General features: G+C 36.1%; 1 protein-coding gene and 1 long non-coding RNA gene across 11 annotated transcripts in view; one reads left to right on the forward strand and one right to left on the reverse strand.

The window, feature by feature from the left end:
- Nucleotides 1-14,035, reverse strand: part of LOC138921820 (uncharacterized) — a 45,257-nt gene extending 31,222 nt beyond the window's left edge. Inside the window, exon 1 of the long non-coding RNA XR_011434691.1 lies at nucleotides 13,877-14,035. This is a non-coding gene — a long non-coding RNA (uncharacterized lncRNA). The remainder of the gene's footprint in view (nucleotides 1-13,876) is intronic.
- The window catches only part of CNKSR2 (connector enhancer of kinase suppressor of Ras 2), a 256,308-nt gene that overhangs the window by 232,608 nt on the left and 7,900 nt on the right, over nucleotides 1-15,800 (forward strand). For 6 of the 10 annotated variants that reach the window (XM_070257233.1, XM_070257235.1, XM_070257232.1 and 3 more), the window contains one exon: nucleotides 11,431-12,757. The exons of the other annotated variants lie outside the window; for them this stretch is intronic. In XM_070257233.1, the coding sequence (XP_070113334.1) occupies nucleotides 11,431-11,435 (5 nt within the window). In that variant the 3' untranslated portion in view covers nucleotides 11,436-12,757. Of the gene's footprint in view, nucleotides 1-11,430; nucleotides 12,758-15,800 lie in introns of those variants that run through there. 10 annotated transcript variants of the gene reach the window in all.

Below are 15,800 nucleotides of genomic sequence, written 5' to 3' on the forward strand. Positions count from 1 at the left end.
AGTTTTTCCTTCTAAGTTCTTCTTGATCCATCTTCTTAGAAACAATCCATATCTTTCTGCCCTTTTTTTTCCTTGGTATCAGGTAAAAGATTTTTTAATTATTTTTTAATCTTTTGGGAGGGTTGGAGGGGTATAAAAGCAATAGATTTAAGAGTAAAATTGGGAGGTGCTACTGATCTTCCCAGTTCCTACTCAGATGCCAAATCTGATGTATTGTGTGTTAGTCTTTCTTCTCGTTGAAAAACATTGCTTCCTAGCACCTCTTACAAATCTGAAAAGTCAATTTGTGTGCCCTGAAAGGAACTAGTAAAGAATGCAACATTCACACTTTCATCTGCTTCCAACTTCTAATTTCTCATTTGTAGTATGCAGTATGTGGTATAAAATGAAAATTCATTACCAAAATGAACTCCAGTGAAATTGTTACATTTTCTGCATCTTCTTTCAAAATATTACATGTAAAAGCACTTTATAAGTAGAAAGCAAAACACAAATGTTAGCATCATAATCCTTGTTATTACTAAGCTAAGAGGCTAGATTGATTTGCCTTGAGAACATATACACTAAATTGAAGAAGAGTGAAAGTTGTTCTGGGCTATTTCTTAGAACTTTTTTAAAAAAGGAATACTAATTAGATTATATGATATTTTGTAAAAACAACAATGCCTCTATTAAACTCCTAGATCCTATTTAAGAAAACCAAATTCAAAACTAGTGAATAAATTATTACTTTTAACCCATATGTTCTGGCCTTTGATTTGACATTTTGGTAGTAATTGATGTGGGTATCTGTAACCCAACTTTCTTAGCAGATTGCCATGGTAGCTCCTGAGGTAAGGTACCAGTTCACTGGAGCTTCAGGCTTTGTCGATGCTAAATGCAGAAGCTACATTTGATTTCAGCTTGTCTGTTTCTATGGGGAGCAATGTACCACAGATCTTTCCACTTCCCAGGCTTACTTTTTCATCACCATGGAGACCAGATCTGCCCACACAACTAAGATCTGAAACCATTCCTAGTATGGCTAAAACTAAAGCCTTGGGAACCAAGGCCTTCTATAATTAAAGTGTATTGTTTTGTTAAAGAAGAGTTCTTGCTTCTGCTTTTGAAGTATTTATTGATTTTCCACAAAGAGAAAACAGGCTTCCTCGTGCTGTGAGGAAGGTTTACAATAAGGAGAAAGAAAATGTCATCATGACATTTTCCTTGGTCAGGTTCTGGTTTTATGTGTATTTATGGTGTGTATTCTATATAGTCAATTACTATGGAGTAATGTTTTATTTCAAATTAGGTAACAGTTTTCCTAAATAGTAGTAAACACATATACGGTACACTTCATGGTGGTCTTAAAATGCTGCTTTTAATTTTAGTTTGGGATTTTCTAAAGTTGTTTCTAAGTCCTAAATTGGTGTCTTTTAGATTAGTTCTGCACTTGCTAACAATAAAGTCAGTATGAGAAAAGTTATTCTAGAACCTTGATCATAACTATACATGGCCTTAAGAAAGGATTGGTGTAATTTATCACTATAAATCTAGCTACAGCACATCCGGGTAGAGTTGATGAATTATCTGTGGAAGATCATACACACTAGTGCAACTGTATTCTAATGTGTTCTCTTTTTTCTTTTATTGTGGTAGTAATGTGTTTATTTACACACACACACACACACACACACACATACATACATATATACATACATACATACATATACCCGTATCACAAAAAGGGCCAAAAGTTCTAGAGTTCTTTGATGATCACATTTGTTATGGAGATGCTATTTACACCATAGCTGCTGTCATTGTTGTCCCATCCCATGTCCGTCCTGTCCTGTCATGTCATCCCCGTCCCACCTCATACCTCTGCCGCCAAATGGCACCAGTCAAGAGATGGTAAGGAAGTCTTAAGTGGAACTTGAGAATCCAAAATTCACCTCTTGATTTGCACATCCTTACAAATTCACAACTCTAGTTTGATGGGTTTTTTTCACCCTACAGAAGGCAGCATGGTCCTTGTTTAATATAAAATCACTGAATAGGAATTCCAAAAAAGCCTGACTTCAATGAAATATGGAATTGTCCTTAATTTTTATTTATTTATTTATTTATTTATTTATTTATTTATTTATTTATTTATTTATTTATTTTTGAGGAAGAATTGCCCTGAGCTAACATCTGCTGCCAATCCTCCTCTTTTTGCTGAGGAAGACTGGCCCTGAGCTAACATCCATGCCCATCTTCCTCTACTTTATATGTGGGACACCTACCACAGCATGGCTTCTCAAGCGGTGCCGTGTCCACACCCAGGATCCGAACCGGTGAGCCCCGGGCTGCGGAGAAGCAGAACATGCGAACTTAACTGCTGCACCACCGGGCTGGCCCCTGTCCTTAATTTTTAAAAGATATTATGAATAAGCCAGCACCATAAAGGTGCTGTAAATTAATTAATTTACAAATGGAAAACAAATTTATTAGTATAATTGGATTTTTTATTTTGTTCACTAGCAGAAAGTTAGCAATTCATTGCTATATTTGAATGCAAATTAACTTGTATGATACAGAGAACCTTCTGACATTTCAAACACTTGAATTTTGCAAAAGGAGCTCTCCCCCTAACAAAGTCCCAGTATGATTCTAGTTTTCTGTGATTATGCTGGTGAGCGTGAAATTCAACATGTGATGCTAAATGTTCAACATAGATATAGCTGGAAAGCTTTTGCAGGAGCTGCAAAGTCATTTGTATTTTCCCATAAGAACATTGAGAGTCAGCTTATCTCTAACTACTTTCTTCAAAATGGCAGTGCTATACAATTTTGTCAGGAGGGAAATAAATGAAACTCATAATAGGGCATTTTAAAAAAGAACATATTCTTCATATGTTCTCAGATTCTATAGTTTTCCATCCTAAATGCCAGATGAGTTTGCTGGTCTAAAACGTTAATAGCCAATAATTTCTATGACAACTAAGATTGAGTATGAATACTCATTCTATCTTCTGAGTTTTTAGCTAAGATGGATGTTTGTGCTGATTTGTTTACATCCATGCTCTGTTTCTAACAAACATGATTTTAAAGTGATTTTCTTACCAAAATAATTTTTTTCTTATTATATACACAATACATTTTGAATACCTAAAAATATAAAAATTTGAATATCAGAATATGCAGATGACTTTAACACTGGGGATTTATGAGAATAGTCTATGATGTAATTATTGTAGATTGAAAAATAGAGAATATGAAACGTTGATTAAGGTGAGAAATTAGATTTATAACAGTTTTGAGGTAAAGAAAAATATGAATTCTGATAAGTAACTGTCAAGATAGAATTTTAGGTTCTTACAATTATCTCTTGAATTTTCTTTTTACCTTTCTTGGCACTTTCTTTGCTGGGAAAGGTATTTTTGGTTGTCCTTTTGCTAAGAAATTCAGTCGGCATTGCTCCCTAAAGCAGCTCTTCCTTGCCAAAGTTGCTAATGAGCAAATGATCCCAAATGTCAGGCTGGTATGCCAAGGAGGTTAGTAATAAGGCATTAACATTTAGAAGTTACTGAAGGGGGAAAATCAATATTGCAATTTTTTGTGATATTGTAAGCTCAGTCAGAAAAAGTAAGCAGAAGTCCATTTGAAGCTTCTACATTCATAAACAGTGTTCCAGCCTGAGAGGAAGTGTCTTTAAACTTTTAGCCTAAGAATCACTCCTTTTTTTGCTCTACTCACAACCCACACACGTGCACCCACACACCTGTTGTACTCTTGTTGAAAAGAATTTAGTGTTTTACTCACTTTTGCAGATCAGTATCGCTTTTTCCCTTCATTTGGCCTGGAGGGATATCATGATACTGGAGCTGATACTGAATGCTATTCTTACAAGAAAAAAAAGAAAAGAATTCCACCAAAGTCAAGTTGGCAGTACTTTCAGGATAGTATATGAATTTAGTATGAAAATAAGAATAGGGTGGACTCTATAGAGCAAAAATTCACAAAAATCTAGGTTACTGTTAATTTGAAAAAAATATATATATATGTCTTCACTTACTTTAGATCAAATTTTCAGGAATTAGGAAGTTGTGCCGTTGATCATCTACTTACTAAAAAAGCTGGTCAGTAAAAACACAATTTGCATAACATCAAAATTTACTGACCACAATCAAGTTAGTTGATCAGTAGCTTGACAGAGGACATAAGGGCAAAGTCCTCTGTTTACTATAAGCAGGTTCTCATGGAGTGAACATGCTAGGCGTATCTTTTTTTTTTTAACTTTTTATTAAGATTATGATAGTTTACAACCTTGTGAAATTTCAGTTGTACGTTATTGTTAGTCATGCTGTAGATGTACCACTTCACCCTTTGTGCCCTCCCCCCACCCCCCCTTTCCCCTGGTAACCACCGATCAGTTCTCTTTGTCTCTATGTTTAACTTCCACCTATGAATGGAGTCATGCCGAGTTCGTCTTTCTCTATCTGGCTTATTTCACTTAACATAATACCCTCAAGGTCCATCCATGTTGTTGTGAATGGGACGATTTTATCCTTTTTTATGGCTGAGTAGTATTCCATTGTATGTATGTACCATATCTTCTTTATCCAATCATCAGTTGATGGGCACTTAGGTTGGTTCCACGTCTTGGCTATTGTAAATAATGCTGCAATGAACATAGGGGTGCATGGGACTTTTGGAATTGCTGACTTCAAGTTCTTTGGATAGATACCCTGTAGTGGGATGGCTGGGTCATAAGGTATTTCTATTTTTAATTTTTGAGAAATCTCCATACTGTTTTCCATAGTGGCTGCACTGGTTTGCATTCCCACCATCAGTGTATGAGGGTTCCTTTTTCTCCACAACCTCTCCAACATTTGTCACTTTTTGTTTTGGTTATTTTTGCCATTCTCACAGGTGTAAGGTGATACCTTAGTGTCGTTTTGATTTGCATTTCCCTGATCATCAGTGATGATGAGCATCTTTTCATGTGTCTATTGGCCATCTGTATATCTTCTTTGGAGAAATGTCTGTTCATGTCCCCTGATGCTAGGCGTATCTTTACAACCCCAACTGCCTAGGTACAGATACCCTTAACTGTTATTCCACCAGAATGTCCAATTTGGAGAATTCAAGCCAAGTGCAATGGGCAAATTTAAATAGGTTGGGTCATAGAAGTATAATCAGTGTTCTGAAGACATTTTTACCACCCAGTCACATAAGTGGATCAAGGTTCAGATGAGATTGGAACTGCTTTTCAGAGTGCTTATCAGGTAGGAGACAATGTTCTAGTAAGGTTGGAAGGACCAAAGAAGAACCCTTTGAGAGAAATAGGCAAGAAAATAATTGAGACGTAGTTGGTCCCAAGTTGCCTTTTCATTTTGACAGACCAGACACAGTCACAGATGAAGTGTGTCACATGTAATTTACCTGTTCACTCCATTGGCAGTTCTATCTCTGAGTTACTTCACACCAATTATCATCCAGACTGAACATGATCTGTTTAATTGCATCCTTTTAATATAACCATATGAGGTCGTGGTAGAGGTTGGAAATTCTCATAAATTAAAAATATGCATTGTTCATCTCTGAAGTATTGAGTTGGTAAAAAAAAAAGTGTATTTGCTATAGTGGGTTCATGTCTCAGACTTCAGCTATGTTACCTCTGTAGCTATTTCATCTGGAAATGAGAGTTTTAAAGAGATTAAACTAACAAAAGACAAATTAACAGGAGAAAAGGCATATAAATTTTAGTCTGTTCATTTAATTTTTATGTGCACAGAGGCCTTCATAGAAAAGAAGTGAAGACCCAAAGAAGCAATTAGAGCTGTGGGCTTATATACCATTTTAACAAAGGATGATAAATTGTGGAGAAGTGACAAGACAGAGGAAAAGGGATTTGGGCTTTTAGGGTGGTAAATTGTAGAAATGTAAATATATGGGGGAAACTAGTGGAAGATAAGGGTTATTTTAGTAAGGTTTGTTTGTGCAGACCCATCTCAATGCCAGCTTTATGTCTCCAGTGATAAGGGTTGTTCTCCTAATGTGGGATTGGAGAGGGGGAACACCTTCACAAAGGGAAATTTGTCTTGCTTTTAGGCAGATAGGAGGATGGCAAAGAGATCTTTCTACATCAAGTATTTTTATTTTCTATTCCAAATATATTAATTAAAATTAATATATCCATATAATATATATTATTAGTGTAATTACATATAGTATAATTACAATAATATACATTATTAGGATAATTGTATAATTACATTATAGTCATATAATTGAATCTGTATATGTGTATATACAGTCATGCACCACATAACAACGTTTGGGTCGATGACGGACCACATAGATGACGATGATCTCATAAGATTAGTACCATATAGCCTAGATGTGTGTAGTAGGCTATAGCATTTAGGTTTGTGTAAGTACACTCTATGATGTTTGCACAATGACAAAATCACCTAACAACACATTTCTCAGAATGTATCCCCATCGTTAAGTGACATATGACTGTATATATTTGTACTTAAAAAAGTAGAGCTTCATTTTATTGATAATTTTTAACTACAAAATTTTAAGACAGAAGTGGGGAAGGAGTTGTACAGCTATACTGTGAACCCTTTGAGGTCAGACTATCATCTTTGGATATTTATGTGTAATATTGTATATACCCATAGGCACGTTAGCACCATAGTAAATCCTTATTGAACAATGTGTATCTAGACTATTTTAAAATCTGAATGGTGACACTTGGGATGACAATATAATGTGGCAAAATTCCATAGTACATATTTCTGAAATATCTATATACGTTTCATTGAAAATAAACTGATAGTAAATTGAATGAACATATTAAGTTTTCTGTGACTATTAAATATTTAAAAGACCTTTTCAATTGTTGCTGATATATAAGCTTACTTTAAAGGGTACCTTAGGTCTGCCTTTATTTCAGATAATGGTTTTTAATGCAGATAGAAAAAGCCAGAGTGTGGTATACTCATAATAACTAATTAAGTCCTAAATGCACTCTAAGATCATAATATAGCAGAAGGTACATTAAATGAGATACTATTTTCATAAGGAAATGCTCTGTCTCCTGTGAATTATACACAGAGGGTGGAATTGTGGTTTGGCAATTTAGAAGAACATTCTAATTATCTGGAAACAGTATTTCCTTTTCTGTTTTGCCTGTGGCTAGGTTCATCACATATTTTATTTTACCTGTAATTGCTAAAGATCTCCGTAAGTGCTCTAAGTATAAGCACAAACTATATTACTTTTTACTATTGATGACTTTATTTTTTAAAAGAAAGCTTTATCATGAAAATTTTACTCTTCATTCATAAAATAAAAATAAAGACATTCCAGTTCCTTCTTCCTATGGTATTGAATAAAAAATAAGCAAACAAACATTTTTAAAAATCTGATATCTTTTCTATTTGAACTCAACCTTTATGAGAAAATAGGCCCTCAAAACTTGGACAGATAACTACTCAAGTCACAATTAACAAGTCTCTCTCTTGGTCCCAACATTCTGAAGCAAGGTACCAGCCCACTCTTTCCAATACTTACATGAAGAAAAGTAATTATCACTGACTGTCTAGTTTGTGGTGTTAGATATTCCTGTTTTTCAGAAAGAAAAACTTAAATCTGAACACATACATTTCAAAGAAGGGGAGGCTCCAGATATTTCTGTTAAACAAATAAGCTTTTTTAAAAAGCACAAAATAAGGCCACCCTGATGGCCTAGAGGTTAAAATTCAACATGCTCTGCTTCGGCAGCCCAGGTTCAGTTCCCAGCGCAGAACCACACCACTTGTCTGTCAGGGGCCATGTTGTGGCAGCAGCTCACATTTTAAAAAAAAAAAAAAAGGAAGATTGACAGCAGATGTTAGCTCAGGATGAATCTTCCTCAGCAAAAAATAAAATAAAAAGCACAAAACAATTCTACTCTCCCAGGAGCTTCACAAGTGTTAGTATTGATACGCTTGGATGTCTGCCATTGATGACCTTTGTTATCTGCAGGCAGCTTAAGACCAGTAGTCCCCGGCTTTGCCCTTAAATTTGCCCTCAGGCCCACTGATAATGGAAGTGAATAAATGAAACCAAATTTTCTCTTAGAACTCAGAAGTAGGAATCTTTGAACGTGCTGTTCTGGGTTAAGCACTTCTTATTTCCATTTTGACATATTTTTTGTCTTTCATTCATTAAGGAAAATATTTCTTTCACCTATTTTGTGTTCAGACTTAATCATTCTCTTGTAAATGTGTATGCCTCCATCCTGACCCTGTATTCTGATCCTCAGGCATTTGATTGAAGGATCATCAGCCCTCCCTAGCAGGTACACTGTTAGAAGACTGATTACATTTCCAAAACTTACGTTTCTAGAATTTATATTTCTGCTTATTATTTGAGTGGTCCTTGGTGTGGGGAGATTTTTAAATTCATAAAACAAAAAGAGAAAGAAACGTCTTCCTCAACATAAAGATTCAATCTGTGAAGAGCTTGCACGGAAAGTGGATCCATACTGGAATAAGTCATCCTCTACATGACTCAACATGGCATTACATCTGGGTCCACCATTCAGATCTCGAGGGGTTTTGTAACAGGGACGCGGGATCTGTTTCTTATTATCCAGCTGGGCTGGTGGCCTCATAATTGGAAGCTTTAGTGATGAGTGGAATTTCAATAAATATTTATTAAGTAATATGCCAAACAGAAACATTACTGATTTTCCTGGGATAGCATAGACACGTTGCCGTTATTTCAAAATGTAATTGGTTAAAAGCTTGGTAAATAGTGATGTTTATTTTTATAGCAGGAAGTAGGGAATGTTTTTATAGTTTTAGGATATTGGCCAAAAGAAAACAAAACAATCAAGAGCCATATAATTTGTTTTGTTGTTGTTGTTGCTTTTTAAGGAACATGCAGTTTCCACTTGTCCCTATAAAAACAGGAATAAAATTAGTCCTATAATAAATAATTTTAACTGGTTTGAATATTTTTAATTATTTGAATGGGGATAAATGAATTTGTCAGCTACAAAGGAGAAGGGTAGAAATAGGAAGAGAGAGAAAGCCCAGTGAAAACACAAAGGGAGAGAAAAGGCGAGAGTGTTGAGGGCCAGAAAAAGATTTGCAAAAAGTTAAAGACACATAAGATCGACAGAAGTCAAAGATAGGCTTTCATGGAACGGTATCATTCTGAAGCAGGTTTGTTTTTGTGTTTTAGAGATTTCGTGTAGATTAGCCATGTACTGTTCTGTTGTATCTGACCCTCCTGGCCCACCAGTGCTGCTCATACTTGAGATTCTGAATGTGCACACCAAGAGGTACAGTTGGGTCAATGGGCTTGAGTCTAGAAGTATCTTTATAGTTGTTCTGTTTGCCTCAAAAATAAGTAGGAACTATTTAACACTACATCCAAGTATAGCTTTAAAGAATTTATTCAAGCAGTTTACCAAGGCCTCTTTCATTTTGCTGTGTTTTCAGTAGACCAAGATATTTCAACCAGATTCCTTGGCAAAAGCCTTGAAATAACATGTTTGAGCTATTGCATACAACGTTATACTGGTGATGAGACTAGACTGAAAATAAAACGCTATGTGATGTGCCCAACTATAAGGTTCTGACTTACAGACTCTTTGTATATGCAGTACAAAAATTGGCATCACTCCAACCAGCCCTACCCACAGTGTAGCCCACCCCAGTGTACTGGCCTAAAGCAGGAGGTCTCAAACTGCAGTGGGCACAAGAATGATCTGGGTTGCTGGCTTAAAATGCAGATTCCTGAGTTTCATATCCAGAAATTCTGATTCAACAGATTAGGGGTAGGGCCCAGTAATCTGTTTAACAAGCAGACCTCCACCCCTGAGATTTGGTAGCCAGTGGTCCTGACCACTACTAGTTGAAGAGACACCTTGCCTTGGGGAGGTATCTCCTCTTATGCTAATAGATACAGACTGGGACCTAGCTGTAGCCATTTTGAAATAGCCGTCCTCCCCCACCATCCTGCACTCTGACAAGGCGTTCACCTGAGGAGGTGTTTTGAGTATCTTGGAGTATAATTCAGCAACCCAACGGAAACAATGTCGTAAATGTAACTAAACCTGACTTGATTACCAGTCATCAAGTCTGACTCTTGATCTGGCTCTAGTTCAGGTTTAGTGTGGGTTAAGTGCAATAGAAATTAAACCACTCATGTAACGTTGTTTCTGAGGAGAAAGGAGGGATGTGTTCAAAACAATTTACACAATGTTTGAATTGCATAGATAATTTAGGAAAAGTTTAAACTTAGAAATGACCTTGTGCCCAAGGTTAGATTGCTTCTGGTTTTGCTATCTGAAATTTCATGACCTTATGAAACAAAGTGATAGAAGCCAGAGCTAGCATTCCAGTATTATAATTTTCTAAAAACTGAGGTGTTGTCTTTTGTTTCATTTGACCTACATATGAAGATTACTTAGTTCCCAGCCCCTTTTCTGCAAAAGAAGGGTATGATATGATGAACAAAAATTAATTCTGCTCATTTCTGAACCATGCTGCATCCTGTTTTCTAGGTACTGTGTTATGGGTGACACATGCCCTTCCTATTTTCCGAGGGAGGTAGTAATGAACAACATGCTTTCTCTGTTCCCTTTCCCACTCTGTTCCCTCCTCTTGATATAACTCAAAAGGTACTACAGGATGTTGCTGATTTGTGCCTGGTGACAATATTTGGATTCCTCAAAGTCCAAAATGAAATGAACTAAAAGAGACTACAGTTTTATTCTATCCTAATTGTTCTTAGTTTCCTAGGTCATTCAGAAACTTTAGTCTCTTCTAGTTTCTTAACTCCTTGGCATCTGCCTTATGCTCAGATATAAAGTCTCTCTTTCATCACGTTTACCCTGTTAGAGCTTTTCGTCTCTCTTCCCTTTGTATTGGTCAGCCTTCGGCCTCCTCATTGGAGCCACACTAGCTGGACTCTTTAGCTCACCAATTAGCACATGGTAGCATATATATCAGGGTTGTTAGCTAGAAGGTAGACCATGGATGAATTTGAGGAAAGATCTTGTATAGAAATATAGTTTAAGTTTCTTGAAAGATTGATCATTTTACATGTATATGGAGGATACATTTAACAAACTTTTCTGATTAAAATTATAGGTGTGCATATATAAATATAGAGGTGGGAAAAGATGTATTTGCGCTGTGTATTATTTTGTATACATAAGATTGGCGTTTTCAAATAACCAAGCTTAAAACAAAAAGTGTCCCATTTATGGCCAAGTAGACTTGCATGCCAACAGAAAGACATTATGGTATTAAAACCATATGCAATTCTAGCCATATTTTTCTCTTTCCTCTTCATGGGTATTGCATGATGGTATTTCTAATACAAATACTAATATGCTTTGGAAGTAATGGCACTCGCAGGTCTTTCATCATATTGTATCACTGCTTTATCATATTAGGCTAATACACTGCGAGAGTTGGTAGAACCTCTCCATGCCAAATCGGATCCACTTCTGTTGGCACTCAACCCATTGGACTCACAGATTGATAAGCTAATGTTTAGAGAATTTAGATCGGAGAGAGTCGGCACGGCGCAGACTCAGCATCAACCTCTTGCAAGCAACTAAAATGGCCTCGTCCTTGCTGTTTATAACAGAAAACAGACTTAAAAAGCTTAGACCATCAAGTGTTTTGGATTGGGGGCCTCCCTAAAGGGATATTAAGAGGGGCAGGCCACTCATAAGAAGAATGCGAGCTTTCTACACTGGGACTAGCATAAGATCAAAGCCAATCAAGATGGAGCACAGTGACAGAAAACTGCCGGTTCTGTGGGAGAACAGAAGGGGAAGGGTATTGACTGGGGAAGGGCTCTGTGTGGTGACACCTCAGTTGTGTTCTCCTGACACCAGGAAAGGAGAGGGATCAGCTCCAATAACTAGAAAACCCTGGCTGTTTAATGGACTCTTCGGTGGCCTCTTTAAGGCAAAGCAGAGGAAGCAAATTCTGTGTATTGTGTATTTTGCATTTTTAAAATTTGACGTGCTGTATTGTACTAAATTAAGTGTAATCTATTAAGGCAAGGTATACACAACTTGCTCTGAAACTTACTATGTTTATTCCATTATAAAGTGTATTCAGGTGCAACACAGAGACTGCTTTCGGTGACACTAATGAAGAAAATTCCTCATGCCAGGCTTTATTAGATTCCTCAGCTAAAATCCTAACTTTCTCCTTATTTCTTGGCAATTGTATACAAATGGTGTTGTCTCATAGGACAGGCATGAGCTATTCTTTTCTGTAAAAGTTTCCTAATCTATAGGCTGTGGTTTTCACTTTTGAAAAGGTGTTTTGTCTGGATGTCTTTCAAACTAGCTTCAGATATTATTTAATACTATGTAACTGGGTCCCCTATGGCTCAATATTGCTTATTTTTCTTCTGTAGTGGATGTGAAATTTCCTTTATTTAGTTGGATAAGATACTCTGTAATAATTTCAATGCTAATTAATGGATATTTCATACTGTGCAATGAACAAATAATTTAACATTGTATTTGGAAATGTTTTTTTCTTCCTGTCGCCGCAGTGTGTGGTATTGCATAATGTGAATACCTGTAAAAATATAAATTAAAAATAAAAATATGACCAATTGGTATTAGATCTTTTTAGATAGCTAAATAATTTGCTAAGTATGCTTGATAGTAAATATCTTTCTAAAGAGAAGTAATCTATGCTTCTTTCTTACAAATGGAATTTGTGTTGTGAATAAAATCACATTGATCTGCCTTACAATTGCCTCTGTGCTCTAACCATTTTAATGTGTTTTTTTAAGTATATATAAAAATGATGGTTCTGGTATGTAGAAGTCCATCAAAAAGCATTTTGTTGGCATTTAATATTAGTGGGCTTGTCTTGGGTCATTCTCCCTGTTTAAGTCATAGTAAAATTTTATGATATGAAAAATTTTAGTTTTTTCTCATTGAGGAATATGGTGCCTCCACATTAATTTTTAAATATAATCATCTCTTAGCTTTGGTTTTAAACTGTCCCCTTAATGAATTCTTGCCTGGGAGCCAGTACCTTGACCTCCATGTCTCTATTAGTTAAATTTTCTAAATTCTGTGGGTAAATCTAGAATCTGTCATTTATGTTTGTGATTGTCCTTCAAAGAACCTTCCCTTTGGGTCAATAAATCAATGCCAAGGACATGCAAGATTTTGCCATCTGAACTATTTGTCATAAAAACTACAGTAATATTCTGAAAATTCAACCACTGTCAAATATTTGTGGCCTTAACCCATATAGTTTGGTAGATATTACATGCTTAGAGAACGAGGTATAGAATAAGCCAGCTCTGTCTCTTTTGTCACATCTTTATGAAAGTTAGCTTAACTGTTGCGCAGAAGGGATCGACAGCCACTAGAATGGGCTTTACTTAATTTGGTGAAGCACAAGGTCATTCTTACAGGGATGAGCTTCACATGTTCTTTAAAAATACACTTAGCAATATTGGTTGATTCATGCAAGCTGTCCTTTTAAAAGAAGGGCTTTTTCCTCACTAAAAACAATTTTTTCCATCAAAGAAATTGTTATTTTGCCTAAAAGAAAACAAACAAATTACTTCTAATTATGAAAAGAGTAGTTGATTACAGAGTGACAAGTAAAAGCCAGCTTTTAAAATCTTACGCTTTTTTTCTGATATAACAAACTGCCCTCTCCCCAGTTTTACAATGCTAGACATAGCTAGTTAACTCATATAAAAGCATGAATTAAGAGAGCTAATATTTAATTATAAAACAATTCAAATTACAGTGTAAACTCCTGAATACATAATCATCTTTGGCATAAAACCTACAAACATTAAACCCATCTACATTAAACCCATTAAAAATTTAATTGTCAACTTACATATAAATAAGTGGTTCCTTACAGTGCACTAGTAAATTAGTATTCAGAAAATATTCCCATGTCTCAATGCAAATGTTAATTGCCCTTCATGACAAGAATAGTGCTCCACGTACGTGACGCCATTATCCTGGAAGCCTTAGCGGGTGTACAAGAACGAATGCCTCTCACATTTGACTGGTGACTAATGCTACTATGTCCAGCCTTCTCTCCCCCTTGTGACTTAGCCTTTCCTAGTCTTCTGTGCTCAACCACCCAGCTGTGTTGTGGAAGGAACAACTGTTTCCATGAGGACATTGTCCAATTTTAAAAGAGCACAGTTCCCTTCCAAAACATGTACCAAAACTCGTTATCCTTGTTGGCTTGGTTCTTCAAGAACCCAGTTGGTATACTCGTTTTGTTTTGTTTTCATTTTTTACTCTCCTTCAACATTGTCATTGCAGAGGTGGGGAAATGGGGAGGACACCAGAATGAAATTATAGGTCGCCAAGTTTGTATTCCGCTCTCCTTAATTTTCACCAAAGAAACGTGAATGAAATTACATGATAGACTGTCATAAAAATTACACCATCCCCTGATAGGGAGCCCTCTTTGGAGTATTTCATGTGTAAAGTAGAGAAAACCATCATTCAGTTTAAACATTGGATGCATGAGGCCAGGTAGACGACTGGGAAATGCAAACGAGAGTGAGGTGTAAACGCTGAGGGAAAGTCACAGTCTAGGTCTCTGAAGGAGGGTACACATGGGGCCACTGAGGTACAGGAAGCAAAAACATTGGAATTTCTCCTCAGGTTTTATATCTCATCCTTTCGAATTTCTTTTATGTGTTTGTTTTATAACATGCATATCTATTAATATAGAGTAATACATGTATATAAGTTATGAATAACAGAAGTATTTTAACTGGTAAGGGTGCACAATCAAAAAAGTTTGGAAAACACTAAGCATGAGTGTAAGGAAATCTGTCAACCAAAGACCTTTTAGTATTTGAGAAATGCATTATCATTCTTGCCGTTTGCAAGAAAGTTCCCACAAACTTATTTTGCATTAGCTCATCTTTTCTTTGAGCTTTATCACTACCTGGAGGTCATATGCAACCTGAAAGAACCAAACAATGAACTGTTGGGCTGCTCACCACTTTCCTAGAGTCACAGTATTTCTTAGTGTAGCTAGAAGAGCAATGAGACAATAAAAAGGATCTTCTTTCACCCCTGCCACGTATGACACAGCCAGAAATGACCCTCCCTTGGCACAAAATACAAGTTAATTCGTCAGTAACTTCATTGTAATCCTCAAATCTATCAGTCAATGAAATTTTATATGGGAAAGAACCTTATATGTTCTCAATGAAATTTTATATAGGAAAGAACTTGATATGTTCTCTTTAATAAAATTGGAATAGAAAAGTTTGCCATCTGACACAGGACTAAGTGACATGTTGTAAATATAAATATAATTTGGGAGGGAATTTATTCCTGCATAGCCCTAGAATTCCTGAATAAATTAAATACAAATTAAAATTTCATTGTAGCAGTGATACACCTCCTCATTAGGAGTCGTGGAAGGTTCCTATGTATGTCCTGTGGTTTGCATGTGGTCTTCTACACTTTGCCAACTTTCAGAAAACATTCATTCAAATTGCAAAAGAGCCGGTTTTCAGCCAGTGCTCCAGTGGCTGAACTGGCACGTTGAAAGAAAGTCAATCAGGAAGCAGAGCTCACCAAGTGCTTGCCTCCTCTTCCAAAGCAAGCCTCTTCTAGAAGAAGAAAAGCAAGGGTTTTAAAAAGAGAAACCAGAAGAAAAGTGAGAAGGAGACGAAGAAGAAGAGGGCAAAAAGAGAAGAAAATAAAGGTGCTTTCATATTTTCAGTTGCAACAGTAGCCCAATTGACTTAATTGGTATTCATTTGAGAAAAAAAAACAAGGAA

The sequence above is a fragment of the Equus caballus genome, chromosome X (genome assembly GCF_041296265.1).
Source record: "Equus caballus isolate H_3958 breed thoroughbred chromosome X, TB-T2T, whole genome shotgun sequence".
Taxonomy (NCBI): domain Eukaryota; kingdom Metazoa; phylum Chordata; class Mammalia; order Perissodactyla; family Equidae; genus Equus; species Equus caballus.